At 42.4% G+C, this 20,255-nt stretch overlaps 1 protein-coding gene across 14 annotated transcripts in view; it reads right to left on the bottom strand.

The window, feature by feature from the left end:
• LOC102451696 (putative ATP-dependent RNA helicase DDX60) overlaps positions 1-20,255 on the bottom strand; it is a 113,070-nt gene that overhangs the window by 52,753 nt on the left and 40,062 nt on the right. For 13 of the 14 annotated variants that reach the window (XM_075930187.2, XM_075930183.2, XM_075930186.2 and 10 more), the window contains 12 exons: positions 17,583-17,746; positions 17,032-17,184; positions 15,521-15,670; positions 14,519-14,638; positions 12,446-12,541; positions 8,098-8,213; positions 6,156-6,295; positions 5,863-5,972; positions 5,667-5,771; positions 5,450-5,578; positions 2,804-2,931; positions 1,536-1,694 (listed from right to left, as the gene is read on the bottom strand). In XM_075930187.2, coding sequence (XP_075786302.2) covers positions 1,536-1,694; positions 2,804-2,931; positions 5,450-5,578; positions 5,667-5,771; positions 5,863-5,972; positions 6,156-6,295; positions 8,098-8,213; positions 12,446-12,541; positions 14,519-14,638; positions 15,521-15,670; positions 17,032-17,184; positions 17,583-17,746 — 1,570 coding nt within the window. The remainder of the gene's footprint in view (positions 1-1,535; positions 1,695-2,803; positions 2,932-5,449; positions 5,579-5,666; positions 5,772-5,862; positions 5,973-6,155; positions 6,296-8,097; positions 8,214-12,445; positions 12,542-14,518; positions 14,639-15,520; positions 15,671-17,031; positions 17,185-17,582; positions 17,747-20,255) is intronic. The other variant, XM_075930180.2, reaches the window with a different exon arrangement.

The following is a 20,255-nucleotide window of genomic DNA, read 5'->3' as shown; positions in this document are numbered from 1 at the left end:
GCCATTTTGCGCAAGGGGCTTATTTTCAGGCAGAACGGCTCTTGCGCACGAGGGGGGTTTTGCGCAAGAAGAAGCAGTGTAGACTGCTCCTTCTTTCGCAAAAGCCCCTTGCGGAAAAATGGCGGCTCATTAGGTATGCAAATGAGGTGCAGCAATATTCATCACCGCGCCTCATTTACATATATCTTCTTGCGGAAGAATGCGCAATATAGACGTAGCCATAGTTTTTTCAACATCCTGAGTAGCAGGATGTACCCTAAATAAGGGCATTTTAGGTATCTTACACAATACATAATTAATGGATAGTTATTATTAAAACAACCAAGTTGAGTATAAATATAGGTGTCAGAAAGATAGACTGGGTGAGGTATCCCCACATATCTTACTCACTGCAACTAGAAGCTGAACCTCTTCATACTAGCAAATGTATTGTGGACGCCTCTATGCATAGGGAAAGAAAGAAGCCACAACCTCTCATCCGTCAATTGTAAGACTGCTAACGTTGAACTGCGTGTAATTTATAGAAATAAGTACATGTATATTCATATCCTTAAAACTGAATATCTTGTGTGTTGTTCTAGGTGTAGGAGTTACTATATTGTCTGTGCTAACTACCCCATTTATTGAAATAGATATACATAACTTTGCATTGCTTCTCTTTACTATTTTGTGTATAATAAAGTTAGAAGTAGAGCTTGTCCTTGGTGTCTTCTGGCTCCTTTCGTATCTGGTATCTTGAACACATGACACATAGTATGTGTTTTTGCAACATCAAACTCACTGAGTCCCTGATCCTGATTCAGGCTTCTGAGCATCATATACATAGTAGCCCAGTGTCTAAGAGTCTGTAACGCTGAAATGCTGGCTGTTCTCTCTGGGCGGCGCTGTTGCCCGAAATGCTGGCTGTTCTCTCTGGACATCACTGTTGCTGAAATGCTGGCTGTTCCCTTTGGGTGGCCCGTGCTGCATGGGTAGTGCGGGGCCCAAACAGCCACTTGCTCCACTGCGGCGGCCCGGCTGAGCGGCGCAGAAGTCAGCCGAGCGCCACGGTGGGAGGCGAAGGGGGGCGGGGTGGTGACATACGGCATGACAGCGGCTCCAGGCCTTGCCCTCTGGCTATGAACGTCACCACCCCGCCTCCCTTTGTCTCCCGCCGTGGTGCTTGGATGACTTCTGTGCTGCTCAGCCAGGCTGCTGCATGGGAGCAAGTGGCACAAGCGACCGTTTGGGCTCCACACCCCCCATGCGGCCCGGGGAGTGCGGCACCCAAACGGCCATTTGGGCTCCGTGGTCCCCCGAGTGAGAGGCAGGAGGGGGAGGAGAAAAGAAAGAGAGAGACAGAGAGAGAGGCAGAGGACAGCTGAGAGAGAGAGGGGTGGAGGCAGTAGGAGGAGGAGGAGAGAGAGAGAGACGGAGCGAGAGACCGGAGGCTCAGGAAAGAAGACCGACGTCGAGGAGAGACGTGAAAATCCCGTCTCATGATGGGCTAATTGGCTAGTACCATAATAAAATAATAAATATATAGTAATACTTACGAAGCCAAACATTTCTCTAGAGTTTTATTAGTTTTTCTCAGTTTGTCCCTTAAACTTTCTATTTCTTTTTGAGTATTAGGATCTCGTTCATACATTTGCTTTTTCGTCAAATTGTAAAATACATCAATGGCTCTTTGTTCTACTGAATTAATGTTAAACCTTAAAACAAAATTTGTAATAAACATCTATTAATATTAGCAAACATTGTTTGTTAAAGAGATACAAATTTTAAACAATGTACTTATAATGTTAGAGCAATAGTCATACAAGCAGGTCTTGTAATCTATCAGTTAATTCTACTCATTAGAAATATGTCCCTATCTATTAAACAAAGCATGTAGCATATGCGTAACTTTAAACACATGACTAGTATTATCAACATCAATGGAATTACTCATATGATTAAAAAGTTTAACAAGTGCTTAATGCTTTGCTGAACTAGACCTTACACCTAGTAAAATATGGACGTTAATGGTAGAATGCTATACCTACTTTGCACAGGTATATGTATTTATATAAGATACATGGCAGCTGAGGGCCAGGTCGCTTAAATGTGATTTGCTGACTTATTTTCTCAGAATCTTCATTTTTACTTTTGTCATTCTGTATAGATTCTGACTATCTCTGAGGAGTCATGTCAATTTCCTATTGTTGAGGACAATTTCTTATCTCAGATTATTTTACACCTCCCAGCTTAATTGTTTAAAGAATTAAACAAAACCAATTTTGAATCTATTCATTTAGATTTTTATTTGAAATTGTACATGTGTACAAAACATACACAACCCAATAACTCCATTGTCCACTTTCTTTAGGAGACAAAGGAAAGGAAAACCATCAAGCTCCTTTTTAAATTTAAAAACATTAATGAAAATACAAAATGGATTAGATAACATATATATGTGCATCCCTCTCTGTATATATTTAAGCTATGAAATTTAACAATTCCAATATTGCAAGATACTGCGTACTTTCCCGATATGCCATTAATTAGTGTGTGTGTGTGTGTCTGTGTATATTCCAATTATGATTCAGCTACACTTTTTAACTCCTCATAAAGGTGAATAGGATGAGAGTGCTTGTGATTTACAATGTGAACATTTACCTCAAATGTTCTTAAACAAATGGTCTAACAAACAAAACTTAATCTCAGGAGACTTTTGTAAAAAAAATAGCACACTACAAAACATACCTTCTTAGCTCCAATACACACCATTCTAGCTCTGATAAAAAGATATACATTACAAAAATTGAATTGGTATACTTACATAAAAAATATGGCAGGCAATTTATCCATGTCTTGTAGTTTTTCAACAAATTGTGCAAATCTGATCCGTTTTTCATTTTCTGAACAATCAACAGGATGTGGTTTAAGGGATTCCAGCAACTGACTCACCTACACAAAGTAATGTTAGTATCTCATTTATAGTGCAATATGTATGTTTTGGAGCAGGCAATAAACTTTGTTAACTAAACAGTAAGGCTGACAGATTTGCCAGGTCCCTGATCAAAGTTTGGGAGGAGGCTGTGCTGTGCTTCCAGCAGAGGTGGGACCTGGGGTGGAAGGGACAGGGCTGGGGGCAGCTAACCTTCAGTGCTGTCTGGAGCATGCCGTGCCATGCCGTGCCTCTCCGCTTTCCCCCACCAGCCCTCAGAGCCATCCAGAGCACACCACTTGGCACTCTGGTGGCCCAGGGCTTTAATTCCTACCACTGCTGCAGTAGTGATGACAGCAGCTGCAAGCCCTGAACCCTTTTGAATTGCTTGTCCCCGGGGGTCCTGTGTCTAAAGAAGGGATTGGGAACCTTTTTTGGATCGGGGTCTGCTGACCAACAGAAAAATCAGTTGGTAGCTGCACAGAAGGGAGAAGTGGGGAAAAAAAACCCTCACTGATGTGACCCCGAGTGAGAAGGAGAAAGACACTCCCCACATTTCCCTCGTACACTAGAGCCTGGGAGGGGCCAGGCTAGTAGATTCTGTGTGCTCTCACACTGTGGTGGGGAACTGGAGCACCAGCATGGGCTCCCCAATGCTGGGAGGGAGCCCTGAGCCTCAGGGTGCCGGATCCAGCCCCCAGACCTTAGGTTTCCCACCCCTGGTCTAAAGAAACTGTCCTTCTACAAATATCTTTGTTCAAGAAAGTCAGAAATTCCAGACGCTGAATCACGTGCCTAATCCATTAGAGTACATTGCTCCCTTACCACTTAGGGCTTATCTAGACTATGGGGAACAGTCGAAAGAGGAATTTGCATATCTTCTTCTGATCACACTTTTGAAAGCAGACCTTTCAAAAATGAAAGTAGTTCAGATGCGGCTTTTTCAGCAAACCCCACCCCTCCCTTTGTAGAAAAGCCGCGTAAACCTCATTTTTTGAGGAAGAGCGGCTTTTCGACAAAGGGGGGAGGTCGCCGAAAAAGCTGCGTCTAAACTACTTTCACTTTCGAAAGTGGAATTTGCATATCCTCTTTCGACTGTTCCACGAAGTCTAAATGAGCCCTTACTAAATCCTAAATTCTAAGTCTGTATCAGAAAGTGATTAGTCAATCCTTTTCATCTCCTTCATGATTTTCTCATCTTTAAAAATTAGGATAATACTTACTATATTTCATCAGAGGGCTGTTGTGAAATTTTTTCAGTGCCAAATTCTGAAACATTTGCTAAATGTAACCGTACTGGCAACAATGGGGCCACAGAGATGTACCTGAGAACACAATCCTGCCCAGTATATTCACAATACATATACAAGTTCTGGTAATCACAAAAGAATGAAGTAAGCATTAAGTTTAACTGTACTTAAATTCAGGAATTTAACTAGCCAAAAAGATGGCACAAAGCAATTATTCCTACTGGATACAGTCCTACAGTCTTAAAGGAATGAAAATATAAACTCGACGAGACCTAAAAAAAAATCAAAATGGAGCACAATAATAATATATGTATCAAATGTAAATAAAGGAGATTTAAAACTCCAGTTTTCTATTTAAACTTTATATCTATTTAGGTTTTTATACGGTCACCTATAATTGTGGCATCAGAATACAATTTATGGATGGATCATTTGAGTGCTCTGTGGAATTTAAGATTAACTTCAATGAGTATTCCACATGTATACTGAGGCCTTAAACTGCTATATGAATGCTACATTATTACAAAGGTAAGAATCATTGCACCATTACGCATGTTGATGAAAATATCACATTTTTAAAAGATTTTACTTTTTTATATTACTCATTATTGTTTCCTTTCTCCTCCATCCACTGCCCCTTCTGACTGGTTGTCATGGTATACCCACTGATATATCTTGCCTTAGTTAAAGGATGGATTTTCTTCTCACTTACACATATTTTATACCAGTTCGTATCCACTGATTTCAACACAAATGCACTTCATTTACACCTACGTAACTATAAATAGAGAAAGGCCCTAGATTGTGAGTGGTCTTCTATTCTATGTTTAGAATGTGCTTAGCTCAAGCCTCTAAGAAGAATGTACTCCAAATATTTATAATCACAAAGAAAAACTTCTTCAACTGGAAACATGCCCATTACCTGTAGTTTGCAAAAAGGGATTCAAGAATGCACTAAGACAAGAAATGTTCTAAAATAAAACAGGGCCAGTGAGAATGCATTAAGCACAAACGATGGGATTTAAAAAACAATCTAAGGAATTCAGAATTCCAGCTTTCACAGTGGCCATTAGATGACCCATTCCTTTGAGCCCTTTTTAGAATTTCATCTGAACATACTAGCAACACTACTGATTTTAGGAGCCACTGGAACTTTAATTAGAGAAAATGCTTTCAATAACAAAAGAAATAGCAAAAAATTGATTTTAATAACTAAAGGGATATGTGTACTGTATTAATAATCTATTTACATTTCAGAAGGACACACGCTTGTGACATTTTTAGTTACCTTTTCTCTTTGGCCAAGAACAATCCAGTTGATCAGTTCTTTCTTCAGTTCCTGTTCATAATTTCTTGCATTTGTTCTTGTAATTACTATTTTATTCTTGAAAGAAGTAAATTCCTCAGGATCCAACTCCTTGAAAACAGCATCAATTAAAAAAATAACAAATTGCTCTTTCGATATTTTCAAAAAATAGACTCCATATATAATTGTGTATACACACCTGTAATTTTGGCCACTCTTGCCAGACTTTTGCCATCATGTCATATAACTGGATACTCTCTCGTGGAGAGAAGGCAATGTCTGAAGGAATGCCATAGTTCTCAATCTATATGTGTGTTAAACCAAAGAATCAGAAGAACGATTTTTTCATTAATGTTACTAATTCAAGACCAACTTGTCTCTCTTGTTATACTTACATGGTTGACTGTTAATGCAGCACATGGGTGATAGTGATCAATGATGAAATTATTATCCCTGAGAGAACACACATACTTTTCCAGATCATTGTATCTGTCTCCATGCAGCACTGTATATACAAGCATAAAATTATTTATGAATTAAAATTATACTTATGCTTGTTTCTTTTAAATATTAAGTCTCCCATTCTGTAAAGATGTTTAGTTTTATGGAACTAATCACAGTTTGTAAGTCTTTGCGGGATTGAGGCCACAAATTATATTTTCTAAATTTAAAAAAATTCAATACAGACCTAGTCTAACTCTATATGATTTTTTTGTTTTTTGTAGTTTTGGCTTCCTTGTCCCTTTCCAGGCAGTTGTACATGAACTGGGGCTTTCTTCTATTGTACTCTCAGCAAGTTGCCAGTATCTTTTTACTGACTGTAGCCACCTATAGTATAAGAACAAAATAAAGTTAAAGCTTCTGCAAAAAAACTGAAAGAAAATAGATGTGTTTAGAGCAAGTTAAAAGGCAAAATATGTAAATATTTTTATATAAATCTGAGCCTCAATTACATTCAACATAAATAAATATTCAACATGAAATCTGATCCTCAACTATATTCCTTAATTTCATAGAAACATTCTGAAAGCAGACTTTTCAACTTCCTTAACAAAACTTTCCTGCTACCTCAAGAAAAAAAAAGATAATTGAATTTAAGTTTTGTTTTTGGAATCGGGGAAGAAAGTTCAGCAAGAGAAAAGAGTTCTTACTTCTGCCAAACTGAATCACCCATTACTAGATGTAGACAAGAAAACACGGCCATCAGTGTAACAACATGGGGTACGTCTACACTACAACGTTAATTCGAACTAACTTAGTTCGAATTAGTTAATTCGAACTAAGCTAATTCGAACTAACGCGTCTAGAACTAAAAACTAGTTCGAATAAGCAAGTCCACATTGAGTGGACCCTGAACAGGGCTTAAGGATGGCCGGAAGCAGTGCCAGCAGGGCATCAGAGGAGGACTTAGAGCGTGGAGATGCTGTCTCAGGCTAGTCGAGGGCTGCGCTTAAAGGGTCCCGACCCCCACCCCGGACAGACAGTTCTAAGGGGTGCCCCGCTTGCAAAGCAGTCCTGGCTTGGATTGCCCGGATTACCCACACTGGGGACATCGGGTGGGTGGCTCTGTGCCGTGCCAGGTGCAGGGTCTGCTGGCTGGGTGCTGGCAGGCTTGCACCTGGCACGGGCACCGTAGGCAGCCCGTGCCCCTTTAAGGGGTCCGGGGCTGGGAGGGGGGCATAGAGTTTCCCTGGTGTTGGCCAGAGTGGCCACCAGGGAAACCTGGGGAGGGCTAGCCTCCCACTAGTTCGAATTAAGGGGCTACACACCCCTTAATTCGAACTAGTAAGTTCAAACTAGGCTTAATCCTCATAAAATGAGGTTTTCCTAGTTCGAACTAAGCGCTCCGCTAGTTCGATTCAAATTCGAACTAGCGGAGCGCTAGTGTAGCGGCTATGAATGTTAGTTCGAACTAACGTCAGTTAGTTCGAACTAACACTGTAGTGTAGACATACCCACGCTGTTTTGTGTATGTATGTCTATATGGATATGTCTACACTACCATCCTAGTTCAAACTAGGAGGGTAATGTAGGCATACCGCACTTGCAAATGAAGCCTCGTGGAATGAGGAGTAACGGTAGTTCGAACTAGGAAGCCTAGTTTGAACTACCTAGTTCGTGCCCCGTGTAGCCGCGCGGCACGGGGTTCGAACCAGCCGGGATTTAAAAATGGCGGCGCCCGGCTTATGCAAATGAAGCCCGGGAAATTCAAATCCCGGGCTTCATTTGCAAGTGCGGTATGCCTACATTACCCCACTAGTTCGAACTAGCGGGGTAGTGTAGACATACCCTATGTCTTTTTTGAACCAACATGGATAATAATAAAAATCAGTTTCTGGCTCTTCTCCAGGCAGAGGCAAGTAGAGTGGTGCAGCTAGGGTTCATCCCATTATCAGAGAGTGGCCTCTGTTCTCTCCACCACAGCTGGAGTAACAATCTGAGCTGGGACAAGTCGGAATACTGGGCCTTACCCAGTATGATCTCTGGCAATCCAGCTCTGAGCCAGATATTATTTTAAAGAAACATGAATGTTTCCACCTACATTTTGTGCTACATTCTCTAAGGAAAGTTTCTCTTATCAAATGTATACAATTTATATGCCTTATAAGAAAATAAAAGCTCAGACTTACTCAGTAAGATATTCAGGATTACTGATAGTTGCTGAGAGAGCCAGAAATGGACATTGAATCATAACCAGCAAGTGCTCCCAAACTTCTGCTCCAATTTCCCCACCAAGACAATGGACCTGTATTTGAAAAAAAATCGGCTTTAAATATGGAATGATATTTTAATGATATTTACTTCACAAAATGAGTGCCAAAAATTCTGATATGTCAATATGTTATTAAGGGTCCACTCTGATGCCCACTTAGTCCTTCTAATGGGATCAGTGGAATTGGATTAGACCCTAAGGACTCAACAATATTCATTTTGCACTCAAGCGTCTCAGGGTATGTCTACACTACAATGTTAGTTCGAACTAACGGACGTTAGTTCGAACTAACATTCATAGCCGCTACACTAGCGCTCCGCTAGTTCGAATTTGAATCCCTTAATTCGAACTAGTGGGAGGCTAGCCCTCCCCAGGTTTTCCTGGTGGCCACTCTGGCCAACACCAGGGAAACTCTATGCCCCCGTCCCAGCCCCGGACCCCTTAAAGGGGCACGGGGCTGGCTACGGTGCCTGTGCCAGGTGCAAGCCTGCCAGCACCCAGCCAGCAGACCCTGCACCTGGCATGGCACAGAGCCACCCACCCGATGTCCCCCAGCCCACCCCCTGTTCCCGGGACCAGGCTGGCGGCTCCCGGGAGCTTGCCCTGGACCGCAAGAGGCGGGCACCTTCCTGGGCTAGTGCGGACATCGTGGACCTCGTCCACGATCTCTGCACTAGGCACAGGAAAGTGGCCGGCTAGGGCAGGAGAGCTGCCAGCCTGGCCACCCAGGAGCAGGTGTGCATGAAAATCAAGGGGGTCCACTGAGACCCCCGACCCTGAGCCCTGAGCTTACAATGGCCGTCCTGGGTCAGACCAAAGGTCCATCTAGCCCAGTAGCCTTTCTGCCGACAGCGGCCAATCCTAGGGACCCTGGAGGGGATGGACCGAAGACAGTGACCAAGCCATTTGTCTCGTGCCATCCATCTCCAGCCTTCCACAAACAGAGGCCAGGGACACCATTTCTACCCCCTGGCTAATAGCACTCCATGGACCCAACCTCCATGACTTTTTCTAACTTCTCTTTAAACTCTGTTCTAGTTCTAGCCTTCACAGCCTCCTGCAGCAAGGAGTTCCACAGGTTAACTATTTGCTTTGTCAAGAACAACTTTCTCTTACTAGTTTCAAGCCTGCTACCCATTCCTTTCCTTTGGTGTCCTCTAGTCCTTCTTTATGGGAACTCAGGAAGAACTTTTCTGAATGCACCCTCTCCACCCAACCCATGCTTTTAGAGACCTCTATCCTGTCCCCGCTCCATCTCCTCTTTTCTAAGCTGAACAGTCCCAGTCTCTGTAGCCTCTCTTCATCTGAGACCTGTTCCCAACCCCTGATCATGTTAGATGCCCTCCCCTCTCCCAGCCTTTCTCTTCCCCTCTCTCACCTCCTTTTCCCAGTCTCCCCCAGTTTTGTTCAATAAAGACAGAGTCAATGTTGGAAGAAACGTTATCTTTATTTTGTACATCAGGGAGGGGGGCTAGGGAAGGGTAAGTGGAAGGAGGTGAGGGAGGAATGGGGTACGAGCCCCCGATGGGGAGGACTGGGCTGGCTCTGCGGGCTTCTGGGGGTGGAAGCTCTCCTGCAGCCCCCCGATTGCCCCCTCTCCCCAGATGGCAGCCTGCGGCAAGTGCAGCCGGGCTGATGGCCGAGTGGTGTGATGTGCCCAGTGTGGGTACTCCGGGCAATCCAAGCCAGGACTGCTTTGCAAGCGGGGCACCCCTTAGAACTGTCTGTCCGGGGTGGGGGTCGGGACCCTTTAAGCGCAGCCCTCAGCTAGCCTGAGACAGCATCTCCACGCTCTAAGTCCTCCTCTGATGCCCTGCCGGCACTGCTTCCGGCCATCCTTAAGCCCTGTTCAGGGTCCACTCAATGTGGACTTGCTAGTTCGAATTAGCAAAACGCTAATTCGAACTAGTTTTTAGTTCTAGACGCGTTAGTTCGAATTAGCTTAGTTCGAATTAACTAATTCGAACTAAGTTAGTTCGAATTAACGTTTTAGTGTAGACGTACCCTCACTAACTTCACTAGCAGTCTTAGATGCATAAAGGATACAGATTATGTCCCTACATTCCATGTTAAATGTCAGATTTGTTAAGGTTCATGATTTCATTTTTCCCCCCAAAATTGGCAAATATCTGTGCAGTTAAATATGTGTGAATCAATCCCCACAATTTCTGCACACTTCTTTTCTGACACTTAAGACTAAAGGTTTTGCATTTAGTTTTCAATAGGGTGGTTTGAGAGAAAATGGAGTCACAGAGCATCTTTGGGATACATCTCCCCATTTGCATCATTTAACATTTCTGTCACTCATCAGTAGGGGAACACATTCCAATTCACCTCAGTCCTGATCTGCGTAGCTGTCGTTTGCAACTCATTCACTTCTCATTTTGCATTGCTTTTCTGTTGCCAACTTTCCTGAAATGCTCAATTGACAGGCTATTTTTCATCACAGAGTCATACATTAAAATTATATGAAGATGCATACGGAGCATCTTTTGTATAAATGTGTGCCATCTCTGTCTTTGTCCTGCCTTTTTACCATTTGGACGACATCCAGGATCTTTGAGTTTTATCATAAAATATCTCCATTGGTACTACCAAATGTGAGTGTAAAACACATTCAAAGTGTGCCTGAGTGTAAGAGGCAATGTAAAAGTGTTATATTAGAAATGCAATTAGATGTTATAAAGCATATTGAAAGAGGTAACTGCCACTGTTATGGTATTGTTGGTTTACTTTCAGTGATGGTGTAGTATAAGCTGTAAGTGGGCTTGCAGGTCTAAGAGCTGAGAATGGAAATTCCCAGCTCTATATTTCAGCCCTGGAACCTGAAACACAAGCTGACCATTATCCGCTTTAACCCACGCACTTCAACTGAGAAACTATTAAGCGGTAAACAAGTTTGACCTCAGTCTTAGCTTCGTAAGAGTGATAAGAATGGCATTGAGCCAGTATGCGCAATACAAAGGAGAAAATGAAATTTTTGCTGGCTGATTGGATTAATAATCTCCATGAAAAGAAAACACCTGGGAGTTTAAAACTTGATTCAAAAGAAGGCCAAAACCCTGTATAATGATTTAAAGGACAGAGAGGGAGCGAGCTTAACAGGTGAAAAGGAGACCTCCAGTGTTAGTTGTGGATGATTCCACAGATTCCACAGCGTACCAACCTACATAATGTAAAGAAGCAGCTGGTGCAGATGAAAAAGCAGCTGAAATATTTCCTGCACTGCTAAAGAAAATTGTTTTGAAAATTGTTAACATTGAGAACATGAACCTTTACTAGGAGATCCCAACATGGACTTACATTCCTCATGATGAGAAGACTGCTCCTGGATTTAAAACTTCAAAAGGCCACTTAACCTTCTGTGCAGGGGAAATACAGAAGGTGATTACAAGTTGTAGCCTTTGCTTATCTACCATAGTGAAAACCTAAAAGCAAAGAGGGGCTACATCACATCTTGTCTCCTGTAATTTGGAAGTCGAGCAATATTTTTCTGAGTGGTTTTCAGACCATGTTGTCCCTGAATTTAAGACTTATTATCGAAAGAAAAATGTGGCCTATAAAATTGTCCTTCTGCTGGATAATAAAAGTGTCCATGACCTGGAATATGAAGCCCTCTGCCTGAATGTCAGGCCCTATTTTTGCCACCCAACACCACATTGTTGCTGCAGCTTATGAACCAAGGGATAATGGGCATGTTCAACGCTTACTAAGTATGGAGAATATTCTCCATACCGGTTAGGGAGAAGGAGCATCCTGTAGAAAAGGAAGAGGGGGCTAAAACTCTTGTCTCTCCACATTGATGCATATGGGAACATTGCTGGATGTTCCCCTTTGTTGGGGAGCAAGGGGAGAGTGCATAATTTGCTGCATTGCTCACTTTGGGTGGGGAGCAGAGGAGCAGATAAACTTAGACCTGCCCTAGCCAGAGTTAGGTAGGGCATGAGGAGACGTGCACTCCTCCCCCAGCTGTGCCCATTGCAGGAGTCACAGAGAGGCACTTCTCACCTGACTCCAAGCTGCTGTGGTGAGAGAGGCTTGAGATACTGCTCTTTTCCTGTGGCAGCCTGCATACTGAACCCCTCATTCCCATCCCCAATCCAGAGCAATGATTTAAATGAAGAAAAATGAAAAATAAGTGAATTAAGGACTCGAGTAATGCTGAATAAATCTTCTAACAGATATTTTGAAAAATACAATCATTGGTTCCTTTTTTCAAACATTTTGTACATTAGCTAATTTGATTTCTGTTAAAAGAAACCTACCTCATCAAATATAACATATCTTATTCTTTTGACCCATTCCTGGCGATGAGGGGATAGCAACAAGATTTCTAAACACTGAGGCACTGTTACAAGTATCTGAAAAGAAATATTTATGACATATTATTTCTAATGCTACTGACAAGTTAAATGTAAAAAAAATAGTTTTCATTAGTGAAAAAGGAGAATAATTATAAATGTATAGTGTCATCAAAAAGGTCTTACAGCTGCACCTGCCCAGAATCTGGGCTGCCTACAGCAGAGACACTTGTTTGACTGCGACAACTGATGGGGCACAGACATCAGCAAGCTGGCTCCTCAGCCCAACAGCAACAAGTGATCTCTGGCTGGTCAATGTATATGCTCACAGCTGTGATATCACTTGTGCCTGCCTTGCCCCATCTGTTGCCGGGGGAGGGGCCTGTGACTGTGGGACCTATTTCCGTTCCTGTATCCGCTCATGTATCCAGGCAGAGTTCTAATGGGCAGCATCCGCTGGCTCTCTCAAGGCCTTCAAGGGGCAGTGTGCACTGTCCAGGATTCTCTGCTCGGTATCCCTGTCTGGTTCCCTTGTATTAGCCCTTTGACCCTCACATCCATCCCTCTTTTCTCATTATTTGTCCAACATAATCAGTTGGTTTTCTGGGTTCTGTGGACCCTCCCCGTAGGCTGGGAGAAAGTCCTTCCGGACACCAAATAGTTCCATCTGTTCTAGCCTTATTTCCCTATCACTGGTTTTAGTTCCTGACTCTGGCTCTGACCTCTGACTCCAGGCACCATACACATCCTAGTTCATGACATAATTACCTGATCTCCAGATATTCAAGATGTACATAAACTCTAAATTTAACCCAATCCACCATGCATCAATGCAATTATGTATATGAGAATCACAACATTTTGCACCTATGTCCTTATATATTGCATGTAGTTTATGACTTGTTTCACTTTTTCCCTAGACAAGGATGCTGTTTTGGGCTTGAGCTCAATGTGTGTTACAGATAACAAAAAAGCTTAGCCCTATTTCTATGGTAAGAATTTTAAAAATGCAGTTCTATTTATTTCATTGTATGTGTTTTCAAAAGTAGGTGTGAGAGTGAGAGTGAGAGTTTGAGTGAGAGTGAGAGAGAAAAAACGAATAACAGCACAGGAATAAGTCCTCAAAAGCAATGCAGTGTAAATACCATTATCATAGAATCATAGAATCACAGAGCTGGAAGAGACCTTAGAAGGCCATCAAGTCCACCCCCCTGCCCACGGCAGGACCAATACTAATTAAATCAACCCAGCCAGGGCTTTGTAAATCCGAGACTTAAACACCTCTAGGGATGGAGACTCCACTACTTCCCTAGATAACCCATTCCAGTGCTTCACCACCCTCCTAGTGAAATAGTTTTTCCTAATATCCAATTAATTAAGGGCCAGGTGAGCTGATCAGGCTGCCACAAGGCCTCTTTAAAAGCCTTCCCTACGGGAGAGGGAGGAGAGAGAGAGAGTTGAGGAGGAATGTGGAGAGTAGTAAACAACCAGGTGACAAGGAGATTCAGAGGAGCAGAACAGGAGGAATCACCAGCCCTGCTAAAGGCTGCAGGGAGAGGCGAAGGGCTTGAGCAGTGAGTGTTGAAAGGTTCCCTATCCTTTCATGGGGCTACAGGAGGACTTACTACTCAGCTGTGACTGGCCCAAGGCTTCAGCCCAACACTCCCTTCTTTATGCTGAGGGCCAGGAAGGTCAAGCGCTAAAAACTCTGCAAGTGAGCGTCATGCTCCAGCCCTAAAACTGTGGGATAGTGGACAGAACAGGGGTCAAGGACCCAGGAGTGGGACTAACCTTGCCACAATACAATCAAGCAAACACCCCTCATGGTCAAAATGTAAGTGGTGCTCTTACAGGTACAGAGTTCCTAGTAAATAGGATGAAACCTTAGGCTCAAGTACACTCAAATTTCATCTAATCTTTATGTAGTTATGGCAACATTATTCTAATAAAAATATAGTTCCTGAGAAGTCAATCAAAAGCTCATAAGGTCACTATTTAAATAAACATGGTATGCAGTAACACATGAGAATACTGTACCTGACAGTTCAGGGTATCATGGCGATAATCCCTTGTGAAAATTCCACCTACTACTAATCCATGAGGCAGTGTCTTGGTGAATCGATTGTATACAGTTCCCATCACTTGGTTGACAAGAGCCTAGTCATTATTACATAAAACAGATAACGAATAAAGCTATTAGAAAATGTAAGTCTACATTAGTATCTGAGATGTCGAGAGGCTTCATTATTTTTGACACATGTTAATTTAGAACAGCAATAGCAATTTAGAGAACTATAACAATGCTTATTTTTAGTGTTACTTACAACTGATTTAGAAGAAATATGTTGTGAGCAGGTGTGCATAATATTTTACTCTTTTTTAAAAAGTTAAAAACATAGAGCACATTCTATGATAAATTCCAGAATTCTGTCAGATTCTGAGAGTGCAGGGAAATTTATGTGCACAGATCCTTTATTTAAAAATGAAAATGCCAGTTAGAGTCCTAACAATAATAAATATGTACAAAATTTGATTGCTCATGCAGTTGTGAAAAAACTACACATATATTAGATGCATTACACACACTGAATGTACATTCCTGGGCTCCTATGTTATATCCAGAGTTATAAAAGTGAATGCTAAAAATTTGTTTTTAAAGGAATATAAAATCCCATGCTTCATGGTTTAAGACCAAATACTTTACTACATGGACTATGAGTCCAATCCAACAGGTAGTTGCCAGGTTCCTATGTTTTTTATACATATTTTTGATACCCTGATAAAATGCTCTTTCATCATTGACATAATACACTCTTATTTAGTATTTTCCACCTTCAAAGTGCTGTATAAAAATTAACACAAACTAAATTCTGTATATCTTATGGAATATTTCTAAACATGTTTAATTAAAGTAGATATGTCCAATTAAAGCAGACATACATAATCTAAATCAGTTTAAATAATCACAAAAAATTCTTTTAATCATATTAGGAAATACTATTGTCAACATACAAAATAAATAATTATATATAGCCATACTTTTGTTGGTGAGACATACACAACTACTCCTTCATTGCTCTCTCTCAGAACTTTCTCCATACAATAATATGATGCATAGGTTTTCCCTGACGAAGTAGGAGCAACAATCACTGCAGACTCATTATTGTCTACAACATCAAGAAGCTCTCGCTGCAGATAAAACAAATAATTCATTTCTAGACGTGTCATTTTATATATTCTAGACTGATATGCTTAAAGTTAAAAAATATTTTCTCTGCTGCTACAGTAGTATTATATTTTTCCATCAACTTTGATTTTTAATTGTAAACTATCTTTTCATAATTTGGCCAGGAAAATGCACTTGGGTTTGAATTGTTGATACAAGAAATTTTTCAGTTCAAAAGTGAACTTAAAAAAAAAACAAAAAAATATGAACCTGTTGGTTCAACAGTATATTTAGAAATTTAGAAGCCAAATTTAGAAGCCAAAAAAGTCATTGTTTTCTCTGATACAATCATTATTTCTTGTGTAAGAAAACATATGCAAGTACTGCACAACCACACACCTCTCCCCAAGTCCAATCCCCTTTCATTATTCTTCTCCTCAGCCTACCTTTAGAAGTTAGCCAGGGTTCCGGTAAGGGGGGAAAGAAAGCGGCAGCACTGGTAAACTCTTCCCCACTCAAGCACATTTGCCAATGTTTATGTTGCTCCTTGAGCAAGTGAAATTTCTGCAGTTGTGAACATAAGAAAGCCTTTCTCTCTCTTTCTATTCATAATAGGGACAGAGCTATGTTTGTTACCTTTGCTGAAGGAACAGGCATTCCTTCAGAACATGCAGCATCTTGGATCATCTTTTCTTTTTCTAAAGACAGGTGGGTGGAGAAGGGCATCCAATCCAATAAGGATTTACTTTATCCACAGATTAAGAAATTACCTTCCCGCCCACACAATTTTTCTCTGTAGTATAAGCCTAAAGCTTTGAAAGGTTCTCCCGTCCTTAGGCCATTTGAAGTTTTGTGTGTACAAGGAATGTGATACTATGTCCCAAATAGTCAAATTAAATAGTTGTGTAAAAGCCCCATTATTTTGTATTTATTTCAGATACTGTGTTAGGGTATGTCTACACTACCCCGCTAGTTCGAACTAGCGGGGGTTATGTAGTCATCCGCAGTTGCAAATGAAGCCTGGGATTTGAATTTCCCGGGCTTCATTTGCATGAAGCCGGCCGGCGCCATTTTTAAATGCCGGCTAGTTCGGACCCCGTGCCGCGCAGCTACACGCGGCACAGACTAGCTAGTTCGGATTAGGCTTCTAATCCGAACTAGCTGTACACCTCGTGGAACTAGGGCTTAAAAGAAGCACAAGATAGAAAGGGATTACAGTAAATAAAGGATAAAGGGGGCAAATGAGAAGATAAGCTATAGCAGTGAGAGAAAATAAATATATTTATCATGTATGACTCTCATTCATTGCTTTTTAAAGTTTGAAAGAAAATCTTGACAAAATCTCTAACTGCATGAATTAAAAATAGTTTCCATCTAACATTACCTGCCATGTGTCTGGTATAAAATGCTGTATTCTGGGATCTGGATCTTTCCTCTCTTCTCTGAACAAGTAATAGCCCATATATTGTAGCTGAAAACGAGCTGCTCCCATCTCTGTAGAATATTTGGCTAACTTCTCATTGTCATTTTCTATTATCTACAAGGTCAAATTAAATTCAAGTCAGATTTACTATTAAGGATAGAGTCATCGAAAATGGCAGAACACTGTATAAGCTATGAAAAATAAGTTTGATATGTGCTGAAAAGGAAAGGTAACTTGTATAAATATTTGTTGAATTTTATTTTATATCATACAATGTGGTTTAAAACCATCTTTTCTTGTTTCAGAGTGTTGTATGTGCAACATTTGGAGGATAGAAGCTGCAGTGTAAAGTATCACACTGAGAAGTTGGCTTCAATGGGACCAAGTTCAGGCCCAATGCATGTAAATTTGGAGGAAATAGGGAAAAGTGCAAAAAATAATCTGTTATATCACTTTTAATTTAATTAGTTGATTATATTCTGTAAAAATTAATTGTATTGTATGAAAATTACCTGGCTAGACAAAGAACATGCCAAATTCTCAAATCCAAGGTATTTCAGACATTTGGCCAACTTTTGTATATGTGTTTTCTTTAACAGTTCCTGGTATTTGTCAAGAAGTACGTGAACTCTCCTCATCACTTGGACAGCTATGCTTAAATCTCTTGATTTCCTGCCTAAAAATAACCATTTGATATATTCATAAGTGACTCAAGATAGCTCTCGGGAGGAGCATCACCTCCCTGTACCCCTTCCCAGCCCCTTTAGGTGGCCCTCCCCGCATCCTCCCCTCCCGAAGGCACCAGTCATCCCTGGATATATGATTAAAACAGGGGTGGCCAACCCGTTAGAGACGAAGAGCCAAAATAGCAGTGGATAGAGTGCGAAGAGCCACGTACCGGGGGGGAGGAGGGACGGGGAACGGGAGGGGAGTTGTTAAGAAAAAAAAAAAACCGTGCCAGAGAAAAAGAGGTGCCAGTACACCGTCCCAAGCTCTGGGACAGAAACTGGGTGCAGGAGAAAGTAGAGAAAAGGATGCTGGCTCAGGGAGGTGGCGTCAAGCTGGTGAGTGTTGGGGTCCGGGGGAGGGTTGGGGTGCTGAACAAGCCATAGGCTTGTGGCTGTGAGGGTGCAGGAATTTGGGCTGGGGTGCATGAGGGGCTCAGGGCAGGGAGACTGGGAGTATGATGGGCTCAGGACACAGATTTGCAGTGTGTGGATGGTGCAGGAATGTTGTGGCAGAAGACTGGGGATGTGGGGGTACAGGAGTTTGGGGATGTGAGAGGCTCAGGACAGGGGGTTCCAGTGTATGATGGGCTCAGGTTTGGTGTCTGAGGGGGTGCAGGAGTGTTATGATGCTGCGGCCAGATGGGGGCTTGGCCCTAATTGGGGGCTTGTTGGCCAGGCTTCATTTTTAAATAAAATATATCAACACAAAATGTTTGAGCATTGTCTTTATTTATGTGAGGGGTGGGAAACCTGTTTTGAGTCAGGGGTCACTGACCCACGTAAAAGTCAGTTGGGGCCACACAAGTGAGATGCAAAAAAAAAAAAAACCTTCCAAGCCTCACTAATGTGATCCCAACTGTGCTAGTGGGGGGTAGGGTGCTGAGGCAGGGTACTCGTGGGGGGGGGGGAGGGTTGGCTAGGGGGAGGGGACAGAGATGGGAGGGGACAGAGACAGCTGGGGCCAGTACCTGGGGATCCTGGGGATCCTGGGTCTCAGGAAGCACGCTGGCTGCTCTTCCCCTCCCCTCCCCCAAGCACCTTCTGCTCTAACCGCTAACTGCTCGCAAGCCGCGGGTTGGCCACCCCTGGATTAAAACATCATGGCTACGTCTACATTGGCCCCTTCTCCGGAAGAGGCATGTTAATTTCCAACTTCAGAATAGGGAAATCCGCGGGGGATTTAAATATCCCCCGCGGGATTTAAATAAACATGGCCGCCGCTTTTTTTCCAGCTTGGGGAAAAGCCAGAAAAAAGCGTCTAGACTGGCGCAATCCTCCGGAATAAAGCCCTTTTCCGGAGGATCTCTTATTCCTACTTCGAAGTAGGAGAGAGGGGCATTGTTCTTTCTCCATGCATGGACTATATGATTGGATTATGTACAAACAAAATCCAGCTGCCCAGCAGCCCTAACCTGCCAGGGATGAGGACATAGGTGGTGTGACCTAGTGATCACAGCTGGGCTGGTGTTACAGCGTCAAGGATGGCTACAAGAGAATAGTCAGCAAGCAGATATCAGTGGATTGGGACAGATGGGCTCACTAGGCAAATGTCAGGTTCAGTCAAGCGAAGTTCAAGGTCAGCAGTAAGATCAGAGTCAAAGACTAGAGTACAGGAGCAGTTGCCAGGCTGAAGTCAGGGATCAGAATATCAAGGTAACACTACAACTCACAAGTCAGACTTGATTACTCAGACACCTTCTTAGGGCATCCTCAAGGATGGAATAGTAAGTATGGGCTAATCAGAGGGCTACTAATAAGTTGCTAATGCTTAGGCAGGTCCCCTTTGGGAGATACTTCCTGTGACATCTAATCTCCACAGTACTTTTTAGCTGGAACTTTACATAGACTCCTCGTAGTGTGTGGATGTTAACTGACCTAAACTCTACAGATTTGTGTTCCAGTCATATAGGATCTTATGCAACCAGGCAAGAGAACTAAGACCATAAAGCAGTGCTGCTCCTGCCTAAATGGTATATTAGTCTTTTTTCTGCCTATTTGTGCGCCTTTCATTGCACAACTCCGCTCAGGCCCATACGTGGGGGGGAGGAGGGGTGCAAAGGGTGCGAATGCACTCCTCCTCATTGTTCTCCAAGTAAGTGTAAGACTGGGGTGGCATGTTGTCCCAGCCTCCTTCCCACCATGCTCTGGCCGGCCAGTGGAAGGCAGAAGCGGCAGAAGTAGCATGATGCCCCAACCTCCCTCCTCCGTGCTCTGGCCAGCCAGGGAAAGCTGGGGCTGATTTCCTGCCCTTCCTCCAGGAGCAAGACTATGGATGGAGCAGCTACCAGCCCCTCCCATGGCTCACACTTCCACCAAATGAAATTCCTGAATTCAGGCCTGCAGCTTGTGTATTCTTCTAAATTTTGTAGACATAACTCAAGGTTTTATGTTAGTAATACGGGCCTACTGTTTGGTGATACAGGAAAATAATTCAAGTGGGTAATTTAAATCTGATTC

The sequence above is a fragment of the Pelodiscus sinensis genome, chromosome 4 (assembly GCF_052426305.1).
Source record: "Pelodiscus sinensis isolate ZL-2025 chromosome 4, ASM5242630v1, whole genome shotgun sequence".
Lineage (NCBI taxonomy): Eukaryota > Metazoa > Chordata > Testudines > Trionychidae > Pelodiscus > Pelodiscus sinensis.
The sequence above is the reverse complement of the archived record's forward strand: the minus strand, read 5'-3'. Positions and strand labels throughout refer to the sequence as shown.